This window comes from Antedon bifida, chromosome 3 (assembly GCF_963402885.1).
Source record: "Antedon bifida chromosome 3, ecAntBifi1.1, whole genome shotgun sequence".
Classification (NCBI taxonomy): Eukaryota; Metazoa; Echinodermata; class Crinoidea; order Comatulida; family Antedonidae; genus Antedon; species Antedon bifida.
Window position 1 is genome coordinate 22,926,092 of NC_136228.1, and position 17,800 is coordinate 22,943,891.

The following is a 17,800-nucleotide window of genomic DNA, read 5'->3' on the forward strand; positions in this document are numbered from 1 at the left end:
TGCGCGAGAATACTTCAGGTAAAAGAAATAAAGGCACATCTCGTTTAAAGTAAGATGAGTCTTCTAATTTACTAGGAACAATTTTATCGAGAATTGATTCACAAGTATTAGAGCTTCTTTTTGTCATTGGAAGGTACTGAAAATCAACAAAACCTGGAAGAAAAATAGATACGGTTTTAAAAATTGCATGTATATGCACGTACAACATTTTGCTTATTGTTCATCAAGTTTTTTCTATTGGGTTTGCTTATTAGGTTAAATGCATTATCATGTGTAATAACCTTATTGATTTTGTCAGAATCTTTATTTATTTATTCTTTCCTTAACATTAATTTGTCCATCAATTATCTTGATATCAGTTTCATCTAGCTACGTAAATTTTTCAGAGTATATTCCTTATTTCCAGGAATCGATGTGATTATCTTTTCACGGTGCGTAATTAAAAATTACGCGGTCTACATACGATTCCCAAGCATGTATAATAATTCAACCAAATTTGGTACTCATAAATTTCAGGGCATATTTCATCATATGGCACTACAGTTACGTGCATAGCATATCGCATGCGTATGCACGCTTAAAATTGTCAAAATTTATTTTCGCTGGAATTAGAGTCGTTTCAGGCAATTTTAAGCGTTTAAAAAATTGCACTCTTTTTGCCCGATTTCTGTTCATTAGACGCAGGAGCCCCGGATAGCGTTACGTTTGAAAACCCCAAAAAGTGTGGTTTTCAACCATTAGCGGCATGACTGATGTGAGTGATTAATGTGTTTTACGGACGGTTTCAAGGACTATCCTACCAGTGGGCTGTTCACTGGTCAAATGATTGACACTTTGTATCACCGTTTGTAACTGGAGCTGTGACGACCTTTGTAACTGGAGCTGTGACGACCTTGCAAGAATACTAGGCCAGAATTTTTAATTGAAAAGTGCCTTGGTATTAACTTGGAGATAGAAACAAAATTTTCTATCTTTCTTTCTAAAATAAATGGTCACTATAGTTTCAAACTAGGCTTAGTCCACCACCGTAGTAATTACGAATCGAAACCTAAATTAAAATTGTTGGTATATTTTGGCCGTTGTTTGTTTAATTACATCTTCATGCCATTTTTTTTCTAATGATTTGGCGATACGCTCCTATATTAATTAGGCCTACTAGCAGAGTATTCGATGAGTTTTGAAAAGTTATGGAAATGTGGTCTAACATATAGCAATTTTTTTTTAAGGCCCTTCTTCCATGTTCGAGCCTTTGGAAATATTAAAAAGTTATATTAATATAATATATTCCGTGTTTTCATGTTTTAAGAAATTGTATATCATTTCAGATGTTTCGCACTTCGTTATTTATTTGTTTCGCGCTTCGTCTTGTTGGCAAAAGTAACCCTCGACTTCCGCTGAGCTTCCTCCGTACATACCGGTAATTAATAATGATGGTATTTAATTAGATGTTTTGCCCTACTCTGACGTAATTTGTACTTTATACTAAGTACATTTGAGAATACTTGCGAAAAAATTCGCATGTAGTTCTCGGGTGGGACTAGAACACACGACGTCCAGATCACTAGCCATTAGCGCAAGCTCGGTGGTCTAGAGGTATGAACGCAAAACTACAATTGCAATGATGGTATTCATTTCATTTTTTGTACATTATTAAAAAATAGCATACAGAACCCCATACGGAACAGACCCTGCTCTGAGAAAACACTTGTTGGCGATTCCCCGAATACAGCATGATGGAATAGCTACGATATAAACAAAAGACTTTGGAGCAAATCGAAACGTTGAGCAACTCAACAGTTCTTTTCAGAACTAATATACGTGGTGTACCACAAACTTATATCAACAAATATGTAACTTGTTTAGCACGTTTAAAATGGATAGCAAAATATATTCAAAACAAAAAACCTAAATTATTTCAAACAGACAGCACATTAGTTCAAATGGATAGCACATTAGGTAGCACAATCATGGATATAATTGTACTGTACATTCTACACGGATTATCGGGTAGCACATACTTTCAAATGGATAGCACATTCCTTCAAATGGATAGCACATTGGGTAGCACAATCAAATGGATATAGTACTGTACATTATTCTATAAGGATTATCGGGTAGCACATTCTTTCAAATGGATAGCACATTGGGTAGCACAATCAAATGGATATAGTACTGTACATTATTCTATAAGGATTATCGGGTAGCACATTCTTTCAAATGGATAGCACATTATTTCAAATGCATAGCACATTGGCTAGCACAATTAAATGGATATAGTACTGTACATTATTCTATAAGGATTATCGGGTAGCACATTCTTTCAAATGGATAGCACATTCTTTCAAATGGATAGCACATTGGGTAGCACAATCAAATGGATATAGTACTGTACATTATTCTATAAGGATTATCGGGTAGCACATTCTTTCAAATGGATAGCACATTATTTCAAATGCATAGCACATTGGGTAGCACAATTAAATGGATATAATACTGTACATTATTCTATAAGGATTATCAGATGGCACATTATTTCAAATGGATAGTCACATTATTTCATATATTGGGTAACACATTGCATCAAATGGGAGCCTACTGTACAGTTATTCTATTCTATGCCCATTATCGGGTGTAGCACATTAAAATTATTATTAAGGGGCGAAACAGCCAATCCCTACTGAGGGGACACTCCTATAAAGGGGACATTAAGGGGACGAGGAACATTTAAGCTCAGTGCCAATGTTCACTCCAATATTTTTTCCATCACAAAAACAACAAAAAAGACAAAATAATTATATCCATTTATCGTTATTAAATAAAAATGGATATCATAATAATTATGATACTTCCTTTGTCTTGAAAGTTTTCATTGGTTAAACGTTGCCTGCTAAATTTTAAATTTCCGAGTCCAGATTGGTATTGGTTTTTTTCTGCGAAACCTCTATGAAGAGGACACGTTTTTTTAGGAAGTGTTCCAGGGGCAGTAGAACCGCTATTAAGGGGACACCTCCAGGACCCAAATAGGTTCTACTGTATTTTTAACGGAGGATATCACAAATCAAATACGTGTTTCCAAGTACAGTATACTGAGTGTTTAAAAACAATTATTTCATTTCAATCTTTTTTAAAACAGAAATAGGTCTGTTTTGAATGGTTTTTGTTTTTTATTTGTTCTTTTCCCGTGTGTTCTTGGCAATACAGAGATATATTAGAAGGACGTGGGATGGTTGGCCATTGGGAGGACTGGGTGCCACATATCTTAGGGGCGTCGTTGAACTAATAATTAGAAATTACTTTCACTGCACAATGTAGGGGCAGAAATCAAGACAATTTTGGCGGGATGTTTGCATTGTCGCCCCTGAAACAAACAACTGAGAATTTGTATCATTTCTGTAGGCCAAACAGTAAACATCATCGTTTAGGGCCGCCAATATAATTGGCTATTTTTTCAATCACAATATTGTCAGAAAATGAAATTCTTAATGAAATATTACGTGTAAAACCAAATATAAATAAATGTGATGTGAATATAACAATGGAGAAACTTTCATTGAGAAATAACTCATTTATTCATAACTAACTTAATTCTCCATGATATAACTAATGGAACGATGTTTAGAAAATGATATATCTGATAGATGATGAAGTGATGTTTTACATTATAAGGTTTAACTTTTTATTTTTTTTCATTCTCCATACATTCAATTCCTTTAATATAGTTCTTCATATTATCAAGTAGTAGTAGAAATTATTGTAGGGTTTTCTTAATATTCAGCCAATTCAGTGTTTCTATACAGAAAAGAGTAGTCAGTGGCCTTAACATCAATTAATTGTATAATTTGCACCCAAGGTCGAATAGCAAGAAAATCAGGTCCAGTTACATTGGTGTTCATTGGTCAATAGGAAATGAACAGCACACTTATGGGTGGTGACAATGTTTAGTTATTGATAAATTGTCCTTGGAAAAACACATTAGTTGGGCTGACCAGAGTTAACGACTTCGTAACGCTATCCGGGGCTCCTGCGCCTAATGTTACAATTGTTATAGTTTGAAATAAAGATATAAAAATAGCGCCCCCTAAAAATTTGTATCATTAAGGGATACCCCTTGTAGCGATTGGTACCGTCCAAACAATGAGAAGACGATAACATGAGTGATGCGGCCATTGTGGTTCGACATCTAATACTGTACATCGTGTATCATTATTGTCTTAAAGATAACTGGGTTATTTCATTAAGTAAATTGTCAGGAAGTAGAACATAGATGAGTTTACTTATTTAGAAATTATGTAGGAACGAACGATGAAGCATGAATCTATAGAAACAGTATTTTAAGGGATAAATCACACTGTATGTTGCCGTGAATGATTATAAAATGTGACAACATAGGTAACGATAAATTATGTCTGGATAGGAATGTTCGGGTAATTTACCAGTAGGGTAACAAATACTGTGAGCGATTACTTTATGCGTTATAATTATTGGCACTATACTAGGACAAGTTATAATGTATACGGTACTGAGATAAGCCTAGTGTATTTACTGTTCATTGATTCGACTCGCATGTGTGAGATGAGTTCCGTTACTGTAATTTGTGTAGGCCTACGCGGTGGTGCTGTCAGGCCTAGATTATAATGCATAGTCATAGAGATGGGTATTACAGTACTATTGATGACGCATGGAAACTAGTACAAGAAAACGGTACAAATAGCAATGTTATTCTGTATGTCTGGAATGCACGATCTATGTGCAACAAAACTACAACTATCTTCGACCTATTAATTGAGTCCGAAATTGATATTTTGGTTATCACAGAGTCTTGGCTCAGTGATGAAAACGCTTCAGTTGTTCGTCAGGAGTGCACACCAATCGGATACGATTTTCATAACTTTCCGCGTAAAGAAGGTAGCGGGGGTGGTATAGTGTATAAGGCGCAGCTGAAATGTATTAGATCACCTATCTCGGGTTCCTTTAAATCGTTTGAGCATGGATGTATTTATGATCCCAACAAATCCCTGAGATTAATTGTTGTATACCGTCCGCCGCCGTCGAACGAAAACGGATTAAAACATTCACAGTTTATTGATGAATTTACCGAATTCATGTATGAAATGTCTGTCTGGAAAACCACTGATTGTTGGGGATATGAATGTACACGTAGATAACCACATAGACAATTTTGTTGCGCAGTATCTACAAATTTGACGTGATCATGATTTTATTCAAACTGTAAAGGAACCGACTCATGCCAAAGGTCATATTCTGGATCATGTTTTGTGTCGCGTCGACGATAGTACTGTCACAGATTGCACAGTTCTACCTTACGGTTCAGATCACCATATCGTGAAAGTCGCGCTTGACTATGATAAACAAGATCAGTCTAAAATAATTTGTAAATCACGCTCTTTTATCAACTTTTGCTTAAAGAAAAACTTGCTGTAATCTTCCAATTAGACGACCCTGACAAGCAAGCCATAATGTACGATAATGCTGTTAGATCGATTCTTGACGATATCTGCCCAGTGAAAACACGTGTGCGCAAATTTGTTAGCAAGCCAAGCTGGTACACGAACAAGATTGACAGCGAGCGACGTATCAGACGAGGACTTGAACGTAGATGGAGAAAGACTAAGAGCGACATAGATAAGGCTATTTTTGATGCGCAACAAAAACTTGTATGCAATCTTGTAATTAAGGAAAAAACTACATATTTTAAATCTATTTTTGTAAACTCTAGACCCAAAGAAATGTATAATGCACTGTATAAACTGTTAGGTAAATTTAAGAGTAGTATTCCTACGTGCCATTCAAACAAGGTTTTATGTCAAGATTTTGCTAATTATAGAGACAAAGTTGTAAATATTAAGGCTTTTATTGATGATCGTCTAGTTGAAACTAACAGTAGTGGTATAGTCACCTTGCCTGTGGAGCAGACATTTATTCCTGAAACTGATTGTAGTCTTACAACGTTCCCATTAGTTAAGACTGATGACATGTTTAAAATAATTAATCAAATTCCTAACAAGTCCAGTCCATTAGACCCTATGCCTACATGGCTGCTTAAGAAATGTACTCAGGTGATCTCCCCTGTTTTTACGCACATTGCAAATAGTTCATACACATCGGGTGTTTTTCCACAAAGTCTAAGAATAGGTGCTGTTACACCTATCATTACAAAACCCTCACTTGACCAAAATGTTTTGGCAAATTTCCGACCTGTCTTAAATTTGCCAACTCTTGGAAAACTAATTGAAAGGCCAGTCTTGAGTGCTTTTAATAATTATTGTATTGAAAACGACCTCATGGAGCCGTTACAATCTGCTTACAAACCCAAATTCAGTACAGAGACAGCACTGTTAAAGCTTAAAACTGATATCCTGCAGGAATTCTCTAAGGGTCGTGTGGTGATACTGGTACTTCTAGATTTATCCGCAGCCTTCGACACGGTAGATCACCATATACTTGTAAACAGACTTAAAGATAACTATGTGGTAATAGGAAATGCTAGTAACTGGATTAAAACATACGTTGAAGACAGATATTGTAAAGTCATTTTAAATGGATCTGAATCAAGTAAATTTCATCTTAGCTCCGGTGTCCCTCAAGGGTCCACAATTAGTCCCCCACTTTTTACCACTTACATTCACCTATTGCTGACATTATTAAGTCTCATGGGATATTTTTTTATCTATACGCAGACGACACTCAATTGTATACCAGCTTTAACCCTAAAGTGCCAGGGGATCTCGAAGTTGCCATTTATAGAATTACTAAATGTATTAATGATCTTAGTATTTGGATGTACAAAAATCAACTTAAACTTAATGAATCAAAAACAGAGTTATTAGTTTTAACTCCACCAAAAGTCGACATTAGTAATAGAAATATTCAACTGAATATTGGTGAAATTATTGTTAAACCCTCCAACACAGTTAGAAATCTTGGTGTGGTGTTTGATGTTTTTCTTCGTATGACACCCCACATTGATAATGTCTGCCGTACTGTAAATTTTTTCTTAAGGGCATTGCGTAGAATAAGAAATTGTTTAGACAAAAAAATGTGTACCGAGGCTATGAGGTCACTAATTCTATCCAGGTTAGATTATTGTAACTCACTATTTGTTGGAATGTCCAAACATAACATTTCAAGATTACAAAAGCTTCAGAATCGGGCTGCCAGGTCAATTTACCAAGTACCTATGTTTGTTAGTTCTAGACCTCTGCTTTATGAATTGCATTGGCTACCTGTTGAAAGTAGAATCACTTTTAAAGTGTTACTTCATGTCTACAATTGTATAAATAATAATGCGCCCTGTTATCTGAGCAATCTCTTACGGGTGTATAGATGTGCTAAGAGAGGCCTGAGGTCCGAGATAGATCACACTAGATTGGATCACTGTCTCGAAAAGCGGACCTCTGGAAATAATACTTTCTCAAAATTTGGACCGGTGATGTGGAACGAACTCCCGTCTGTGATCCGGGAACAAACCACGGTTTTAAAATTTAAAAAAGCCCTCAAAACACATCTATTTCCTAAGAAGTAACTCATTGTTGGGTCTGCTGATGTAAAGCGCTTTGATCATTTTACACTAATTTGGAAAAGCACTATATAAATAAAATAATAATAATGGAATAATTATACGGTATTGTTCTATGAGGGAAAGATATTTTTAATCAAGAATGTGTTTGCTAACATGTTGTTTTTGGATATTAAGAGAAAGAAAGAGAATAATGTAAATTCTGCTAGTAATCTACGGTATGAGGTTTCTACCATATCTACTGTAGTAGTAAGATAGCTGCATTGTGGTTCGACATCTAATACTGTACATCGTGTATCGTTTTGTAGGGTGCTGACCTCGTGCTGCTGTGACCTTCGATTACTGAACCTAACGCCCTCTAGCTATTAGTGCATATTGGGTGTAACACAACCTTTCTTTAGAAATTTCATCATATTTTATTCACTTTTTAACTTAAAACCATGTTATACAAGCATGTCAAAAGTGACAGGCTATGCATGTGTAAGTTAACAAAATGGTAAAAATATGCTAAAATTTAAAATTAATATAGATTGTCAGAATGCTCCGAAACACCTATTTTGTATTTTCCAAGAAATCCCAAGGGGCATGTGATAGGAGGCCAACTATACTTAAGATTAATAATAGATAAATAAATAAAAGCCTGTATAGACCATGATACTAGATCAACAGGGGACGCACATTGTTAGGGAATACCATTGCCAGGACAACCAGATTCCAGGTCAGGTTCAAAACAGAGGCAGAACGGTTAGAAATATATACATATAAACATGACATTGTTATAGAAATTTGACCACACTGCTTATAGTACGGATTATGTCTTCCAGCTCGATATTTGTGCGAAAATATATTTTTTTAGCTAATTTTGTTATTCTTGAGATGCTGAATTCAAAAAAGTTAGATGCCATTTTTTTCGACCACATTTTGTATTTCAAAATGGCCGACGTTCCACACTAAAGTTGGTCATCCATGGTATCACTGGAATGGAAATGTAATACTGATCATTTTATTCCATTGCACCCATATCAATAAACGCATAGAACATAGTAATTGCGCAATAAAACAAATCACGTGACCAATAAAGGTCAAAATCGTACGCAAATCACAAATGTAAATTGTGTAGGTTCAAATCAATGCAATAAATCCCCCAGCTCCATTCTAGGCCCACTATTGTTCCTTCTATATAAATGACCTACCTAAGCATGTTTTTAATGTAAAAATCAGTATGTATCAGATGACACTGCTCTATATTATACATCTCATGATATAGATGATGTCATCAACTAAAATTAATATTGATTTAGGAAATATACAAAATTGGTTATCATGTAACAAATGTAAAGAAGACAGAATGTAAGTTTATTGGGACTAACAACAAATTAGCAAAATTAATAGATAAGGATCTTAACTTAAATATCAATGGTGAACGTTTAAAAAGGGTTCAGACTTGTAAACATTTAGGTGTCTATAATTTATCATGGGAGAAGCAAACTAATCATGTTAAAGAAAAGGTCCTGCCTGGTTTGTTTTACTTGAGAAAGTCATGTAACCTAATCCCCCAACATCTTCAGAGCATGATATATAAATCAATAATCGCCTATTTTCTCGCATCAAAAAAGGTGTACATTAAATCAAATTATGTTTTAAAATTACACATCACAAATTAAAACTCTTGCCTATTGTACAAAAATGAAGTTTTTTGGACAAGTAGTTCTCGAGAAAATGCAATTTCAGTTTACTTGTTACTTTAAGACTAGGGCTCGCCGGCTTTTGAAAAATTCTGTCCTATCTTTTAACACTAGCAGGTCTGAAAAGTATTGTAACGATTTTGATACCCCTCTTATTGTTATGGAATAGTCCTCTTAGGAGGCTTCTGATTGGTGGGTGGATTTGTAATCTAAGGAGGAAGAAACCCACATGTGAGGCAGTGTAGCTCCAACCTTGAACAGGAAGAGTCATAGGCTTAAAAATTATCTGATCCAATCCATACTAGGAATTACTTTATACTTGAAGTTACACGCAATTATTAATATTAGGTAGAGCATACGAATATCGTTTCTATTGTGTACTCTATCATCAGTTGTGAAAAGAATAAAACACCTCCTGAATTCGTAACAGATTGTAGTTTGTGCTTCTGTACGTCATATTATTTACTTATCGTCATCGGAATAACACCGACGCCGAACCCGCTAACAACAAGGCAGGGGAAACGTTACACTGGTGGCAGCGGTGGGATTTAAGATTATTGCTGTTCTCATTTTCGTAAGTAAATTATCCTTTGTTTGTGAATATTGGTATGGAGGGGGATCTAATGAGTTTTAGTGATAGCCTTCTACTGGAGGAACCCGTAGTATTAGAACCTGAACAAGCAACAGGTAGGCCTAGGCCTACGCTTGAAGACACAGGTTATACTGAACGTGAATCAGGTTACCAGTCAGTACGTGAGGATATTGCCAGCCGGGGTAAACAGATAGGTCGAGATTCGGAGCCACTCGAGGAGAAACGTGATACGCCTAGACCTAGGAAGAGTCGTGTTACGTTGTTCCAGGATGTACGGGGAGCCGGACGGGTATTTTCGGAATTAGGGGAAAGTCCAAATCTTATAGCCAAGCTTGAAGCGGGCTATAGCGCAGTAGAACCGTACGATATTCCAGTGGAACGAGAAGGCCTGAATATTTCGTTAGTTACGGAATCGGGTGGAAGTACGAAACGAGTTGTACGTGGTACGAGCCAGGCCAATAGCTTACCGAGCCTAGGCCGAAATGTTTCAGAGGTAAGTATGGGACCCGAAGATGGGCCATTGCAGAGTACGGTACGAGTGAACCCAACACCGACGTGTGTTAACAGTTATGTTCCAGTAGTGGGACATTCGAATCCGGTTACGAGTACGGTTAACCGACCGACGGTCCGGCCTAAAAGCCAGATTTCTAGGATAGAACCGGTAACAGTACCAGAGCAATTGCCGCCTTTGAAACGAGAGAATGCCATTTATGGACGGGAGGCATTCGAACGGGTATTTGGGGACGCTGTGAAGCGGCCGGTGATTAATCCCGACCGGTACGAGGGAAAAGTACCATGGCGTGAATACCGGACGCATTTTGAATCCTGTAAATTAGCAAATGGGTGGTCAAACGAAAAAGCAGCCACCTTTCTAGCTGCATGTTTGAAGGGTCCTGCCCTGGGGATACTAGGGAACTTTGGACCGAAAGGATACAGTTACGAAGAATTGGTAGAGTCCCTTGAACGTAGATTCGGGACGGCACAACAGTCAGAGAATTATCTGATGCAATTAAGAATCCGCAGGCAGAAGGATGGGGAAACTCTGCAAATGTTAGGCCAAGTGATACGAGAATTGGCGAGCAGAGCCTATCCTACGATGCAGATGGAGGAGAAGGAGCGATTGGCGAAAGGGCATTTTATGGAGGCAGTAAGTGATCCTGAGGTACGAGAGGGGATCTTTAGATCTTGCCCAAACACACTGGACGATGCAATCTTAGCGGCATTGAATATAGAGGCATTTCAGCAGATGGAAAAGCAGCGCACACCTATTCAAAGCCGAAAACAGGTACGAGTCACTACTCGAGAGGAAAGTAGCGAAGAGAGGTTAAACAAGATGGAACGAGCACTGAACCAGTTAACCGAATTTATCACTAACAATACCGGTAGCGGAGGAGACCGTCCTAGAAGCCATGAACGAGGGAATTGGCGGAACCAGAATACAAGGACGGGTTGTTACCGCTGTGGTGAAATAGGGCATTTTGCTCGAGATTGCAAATCTGAACGACCGTCGGGAAACGATGGACAACCAACCACAGGGGCCGGTGGAAGGTTGGGAAGCGACGGTGGCCCACCCAAACAGTAACGAGTGAACCAGACAACGCGACAGACCAGTCGGGGTGCACCAAACGTGTTAAGAAAAACCAACGAGAGCCAGAAATCACGAGATCCTATGAACCATTGTTTGACCCAAAAGAAGGGTTGTACGTGAAAGCAACCGTAACGGAAACAGACACGCACCTGTTAGTAGATACCGGGGCAACAGGTACCTTGTTGTCTACTGCTTTGTACTACCAGATACCGGCGAACTTGCGTCCTCGCCTGTCGAAGTTGTCATCCGAACTACATCAGGCGGACGGCAAACCCATCAGGACGAAGGGAAGCGCGGAGGTTGAAGTACGAGTAGGTGATACCTGCCGAACCATTAGTGTAATATTCGCGGATCTAACAGCACCAGGTATACTTGGAATGGATTTCCTCTTAGCGACTGGGGGAATACTGGACATGTCTACTCTAGAATTATGCTTGGGAAACGAAAAGATCCGATGTACCACAAGGGACGGAGAACCATTTGGCCGTTTAGTAAGGATACACGAAACCATTGAAATACCAGCAGAGTGTCAGTGTATTGCTACTGCGTACGTTCAACGAACCAGAGAAACAGAAGGGGGATGGATAGTGGAACCGAAGGGTTGTTCCAGTCTAGATGAAAAGGGCCTCGTCGTAGGTCGAACTGTGGTAGACCCAAATGCTCATTCATTCCCGCTACCTATACTAAATGCTGGTCCTGAAAAGAAAGTGATTTTGGCTGGTACGAAAGTTGGTGTCCTCACTCCAGTCACGATAGACCGTACAGTTACTACCAGAACAGTAAAGAACGAGACACCGTCTAGTAGCGGTTTGCCTGTGTATTTGGCGGAGTTGTATGAACGTAGCACAAAGGGTGTAAAACATCGGCACCATGTTCAGATCCAGAAATTGTTAAGCGATTATCAAGACGTGTTTGCTGCCAGTGACGCCGATCTTGGACGAACTGGACTAGTAAAGCACGACATAAAAACCAAGGGTGCTGCCCCGGTACGAGAGCCCCCACGACGACAACCTATGACAAACCAGGAGGAGATAGAGAAACAGGTACGAGACTTGTTAGAGCGAGGTGTGATCGAACCAACAGAAAGCCCTTGGGCTTCGAACGTTGTGTTGGTGTCAAAGAAAGATGGGACGAAACGATTCTGTGTTGATTATAGGCGGCTGAATGACCTTACTGTCAAAGACGCGTATCCGTTGCCGAGAATCGATGATTCTCTAGATGCATTATCGGGGGCAAAATGGTTCTCTACCTTAGATTTGGCCTCCGGCTATTGGCAAGTAGAGTTGGACGAGGACGCTAAACAGAAGGCGGCATTCGTAGTACGAGGTGGCCATTTTACGTGGACGGTAATGCCTTTTGGACTGTGTAACGCGCCGTCTACTTTTGAACGACTCATGGAACGGGTATTGAACGGGATGCAGTGGAAAGAGTTATTGATCTACTTAGACGATGTGATTGTGTATGCCAATTCTATAGAGGACGAGATAACCAGGTTGGGAAAAGTGTTTCAGCGATTCCGAGACGCAGGGCTAAAATTGAAGCCTAAGAAGTGTAGCCTCTTTCAGACAGAGGTTCTGTACCTTGGTCATGTGGTATCTGAAGCTGGAATAAAAACCGATCCAGAAAAGGTGGCGGCCGTACGAGATTGGCCGACCCCCAGAAATGCCCATGATGTACGCAGTTTCCTAGGGCTAGCAGCATACTATCGGAAGTTCATTAAGGACTTCTCAGCTCTGGCAAAGCCACTATTTCAACTAACGGAGAAATCACGAACGTTTGAGTGGAGTGAGCAGCAGCAAAGCGCGTTTGAAACCCTTAAGCAGATGTTGCAGACTTCACCTATCCTGGCTTACCCAAATCCAGACGCTGAATTCATCCTAGACACGGATGCTAGTAATTATGCATTGGGAGGCGTTTTATCACAGGTCCAAGATGGGCAGGAACGAGTTGTGGCGTACGGGAGTCGAACGCTGAGTAGAGCAGAGAAGAATTATTGTGTTACTAGAAGAGAGTTGTTGGCGTTGGTGCACTTCCTGAAGTACTTCAGGCAGTACCTATATGGACGAAAGATTACAATACGAACCGACCATTCGTCTTTAAGATGGCTCATAAACTTTAAAAATCCTGAAGGCCAATTAGCCAGGTGGTTTGAGGTAATAAGCTTGTACGAGTTTACAGTTGTTCACAGGCCAGGGGCCAAACACGGAAACGCCGATGGACTGTCCCGTCGACCGTGCAAACAGTGTGGAAAAGGTACCGGTAGCAAAGAACCTGTACCTGAAGAACCAGAACCGGCAGAAGAACCTGTGTCAAAAGTACCAGTTCAAAACCATATCCGATTATCACGACTAGAACCAGAAATACCGAACGTAGCCTTAACAAACCATCAGTTGCAGGATGAATCCATCGCATGGGTATACCGCGCAAAGGAAAATAATACTGCTAGGCCCGATTGGGCGGACGTGTCTCCTGAAAATCGGGCATATTGGTTACTATGGGACCTGTTAGAAATTAGAGGTGGAACTTTGTGCAGAAAATGGGAAAGCGATGACGGAAGTACCAGTACGTGGAAAGTGGTGCTGCCAAGTAACCTCCGGTCCCAGATGATGGACGAGGTGCACGGGGGTGTTACCAGTGGACACTTGGGGGTAACTAAGACATTAGGAAAATTGAAACAAAAGTTCTACTGGCCCAGGATGCACCTAGACGTACGAGCACATGTCAGAAAGTGTGGGCCATGCGCCAAACGGAAAACCCCACCCCAACGCAGGAAGGCTCCCCTCCAGCAGTGGCCAGTGCATGAACCAATGGAACGAGTAGCAATGGACATCCTAGGGCCCCTGCCCCAGTCGACTAAAGGCAATAAGTACGTGCTTGTGGTGGGCGAGTATTTAACCAAATGGATGGAAGCTTATCCGATTCCGGATCAATGTGCAGAGACGGTGGCTAGAACGTTGGTAGAGGAATTCGTGCTACGATACGGAGTACCTAAACAAATACACTCCGACCAGGGTAGGAATTTTGAGTCGGCTGTTATTGCAGAGATGTGTAAATTACTTGGCACCCACAAAACCAGAACAACACCTTATAACCCAAAGTCTGATGGCTTAATCGAACGCTTTAATCGGACACTAGTAGATGTGGTAGCAATCATGATGCAGACACATTCCGATCAGAGTCGGTGGGACGAGGTTTTGCCGTATGCGACGTTTGCGTACCGAACAACTCCACAAGAGTCTACGGGAGAAACCCCGTTCATGATGATGTTTGGTAGAGAGGCTGTTGTACCCGTAGATCTACTTGTTGAACCGGCAGAAGCCGTAGCAGTGGACGAGACGGACGATCTGGCGACAAGTACCCGAAAGCAACTGCAGCTAGCTGCTGTACGTGCGCGAGAGGCATTGAAAAAGAGCGCCCGGAGGCAGAAGCGGTTATATGACCGATTGGCGGGAGGACCTTCTTTGAACGAGGGAAGTTTTGTACTCATGTACGACAAAACCAAGAGAAAAGGAGTCTCTCCAAAACTGGAGAGTCGTTGGCGTGGTCCGTACCTGATCTGCAAAAAGATGTCGGAAGTAACGTACCGGATCCAGCTAAGTCCCAAAGGGAAGTACCGGGTAGTTCACTTCGACCTCCTCAAGATCTATGAGGGAAACGTTACAGGAACGTGCTGGGCTACACCGGTGGTAGGGAATGTCCATACAGAACCAGATTCAAGTGCAAATATAGGACATACATCTATTGTTTCTGAGGTACCAGACTCGTCAGGCTCGGCAGAACCCGAACCAGATAACTCATCCCGCTATCCGAAAAGGCGACAGAGGAACCGTCCTGCACGGTTTCTCCAAGATTAGTACGGTGTAACGAAACTGCCGTTGGACCAGATAGTTATTTTTGTTTGTTTTTTTTTTTTTTAATTATTTTTCTATTTCCAGATTGAAACGATGAAAGAATGTAAAGAGTGTAAATCCGTGTTTCCTACTGTGACGGCACTACGTGGGCACCGGGAAACAAAGCACCCAAGGGATTTCGTTTGCCAATTTTGCGGTGGACGGTTTCGGGAGAAATCTGCTCTGGACCGGCACGAAACCAGGAACCACATGTATTCTCATTCCGGTGGATTGCGGGGGCGACCAGGCCCGGCGGAAGAGGCTGAGTTACGTGCCACATTACCGGAAATTGAACTGTCGCCAGGGTCGCAGTCGTTGTTGGACGAGATGGTGAAGGGAGAAGAGATGGTGAAGGGAGAAGACCCGGTGCCGAAGAAAGTCCGTCGAGTCTCAAAGGGAAAGCCCGCTTTTCTCTCTGATGAGACCCGAGAGGCCCTGACATCGGATGGTACCGGTTTCTTGGAAAGGAGGGTTGCGGACTGGGTTACTAAAGTAATCAAAAAGAAGAAACTAACACATTACCGAGACGGAAGTGTCAGCCTAGTGGAGGAAGTGACAGAAGAATACTTGTTGGATTAGCTAGTTGTTTTTTTTAATCCCTTAAGGAATGCGGCAGAGGCATAGTAGACCCTCTGTCTAAGTTTTGTTTGTTTGATTTTGTTTTTATATTTTTTATTGACGATTCAGGGGACGAATCGTTCTGGGAGGGGGGCAGTGTAACGATTTTGATACCCCTCTTATTGTTATGGAATAGTCCTCTTAGGAGGCTTCTGATTGGTGGGTGGATTTGTAATCTAAGGAGGAAGAAACCCACATGTGAGGCAGTGCAGCTCCAACCTTGAACAGGAAGAGTCATAGGCTTAAAAATTATCTGATCCAATCCATACTAGGAATTACTTTATACTTGAAGTTACACGCAATTATTAATATTAGGTAGAGCATACGAATATCGTTTCTATTGTGTACTCTATCATCAGTTGTGAAAAGAATAAAACACCTCCTGAATTCGTAACAGATTGTAGTTTGTGCTTCTGTACGTCATATTATTTACTTATCGTCGTCGGAATAACACCGACGCCGAACCCGCTAACAACGAGGCAGGGGAAACGTTACAGTATATTAAAAAGTGGTCCAGAATTGGGACCCTGTGGCCGTATTCACCAATCACACTTAAGTGAGATATTTCCCTTAAATCCTAAGAATTTCCCTTAAATCAAGAAAATATTAAGGGTTTCACTTAAGTGGTATTCACAAAGGGTTTAAGGTTAAGGGAAACCCTTAACTTGGTCTATTTCCCCTTAACTTTTAAGGGACCTCAGAGGTCCCTTAAAAGTTCCCTTAACTATTCAGTACCTTGGTTGTGCTGACGATTCTGTATGTGCGAGTACTATGCCTACTTGTAGATGGCCCCAGTCTAGGCTAGGTAGAGATGCTTGGCCCCCTGTTGGTCTGCCCATGCTAACCGGCCTAGGATTCATGTTTGGTTTGAGTAGCATCTAGGCCTAGGCCTAGACCTTTTTTTGCTGATCCCCACCATACAAATTAGTCTATGCCTATATATTCATTTATTTGTTTTGTTTTGACTGCCATTATTTTCGTGGAAGATGGCTTCCCATTTCGTTGTAATAGAAATTAGCCCCATTCTAGTAGGCTAGGTAGAGATGCTAGGCCCCCTGTTGGTCTGCCCAGTAACCAGCCTAGGATGCATAGGCCTACACAGAATGTTGGTTTGTTAGTAACATCTAGGCTAGACCTATTTTTCTTGATCCTCATACAAATTAGTCTAGGTTTAATATTCATTTACTTGTTTTTGTTTTGACTGCCATTTTCTTTTTATTGATCATCGTCCATACACTTTTCTCTTCATCCTCCCCGTCCCCCCAACCCCTTACTCTTTTTTTAAATATGCAAATTAGTTTTAGAGAGGAAAGTGATTGGACCATAGGGGAATTAAATCCTCTGTGATTGGACAATGGGACAACTCATGAATATTTATGATTATTTTTACCCTTAAGTTTTACCCTTAAATTAAGTGTTTTCCTTAGGTAAGTGAATCCCTTAACTCATTTGTGAATACCCCTTGTGTTTCCCTTTGTTAAGGGAATTCTTAAATTTTAAGGGTAAGTATTTCCCTTAGCCTAAGTGAGATTGGTGAATACGGCCACTGGTCCCAAATGGTCCCAAAATTTAATGGAATGGTCCTTGACCACACATATCTATCTGTATATTCATTTTGGTAAAGATCTTGTAATTACTTTTTGAGTAATCCTGCTAACAGACAAACAGACAGACAGACAGACAGACAGACAGACAAACAAACTAGCCTTCGCGCATAGCGCGATACTTGGCCAAATCAAAATTGGCCTCCTGACCTTGACCCGATTTTCACCAAAAGTGTGTGTCTAATATGCTGTGTGATTTAGGCTAAATCCACTACAATCATGTGTATACGAGTTTGGTGTAACAAGCCTTTCAACTAACAATACTTCAGTCGACTAACAATAGAAC

The 17,800-nt window shown here is 40.3% G+C and overlaps 2 protein-coding genes across 2 annotated transcripts in view; one reads left to right on the forward strand and one right to left on the reverse strand.

Moving 5' to 3' along the window:
- Window positions 1–17,800, reverse strand: part of LOC144838057 (general transcription factor 3C polypeptide 5-like) — an 81,267-nt gene that overhangs the window by 29,263 nt on the left and 34,204 nt on the right. The gene's annotated exons all lie outside the window — the stretch shown is intronic.
- On the forward strand, window positions 9,766–15,871 carry LOC144837280 (uncharacterized). The gene is made up of 2 exons (XM_078692330.1): window positions 9,766–9,796; window positions 15,338–15,871. Exon 2 carries the CDS (start codon window positions 15,347–15,349, stop codon window positions 15,869–15,871), a length of 525 nt encoding a protein of 174 aa, XP_078548456.1. The 5' UTR covers window positions 9,766–9,796; window positions 15,338–15,346.

Bases quoted from the DNA above. Each gene is read 5' to 3' on its own strand.
- LOC144837280 (XM_078692330.1), top strand. From the start codon at position 15,347: ATGAAAGAATGTAAAGAGTGTAAATCCGTGTTTCCTACTGTGACGGCA.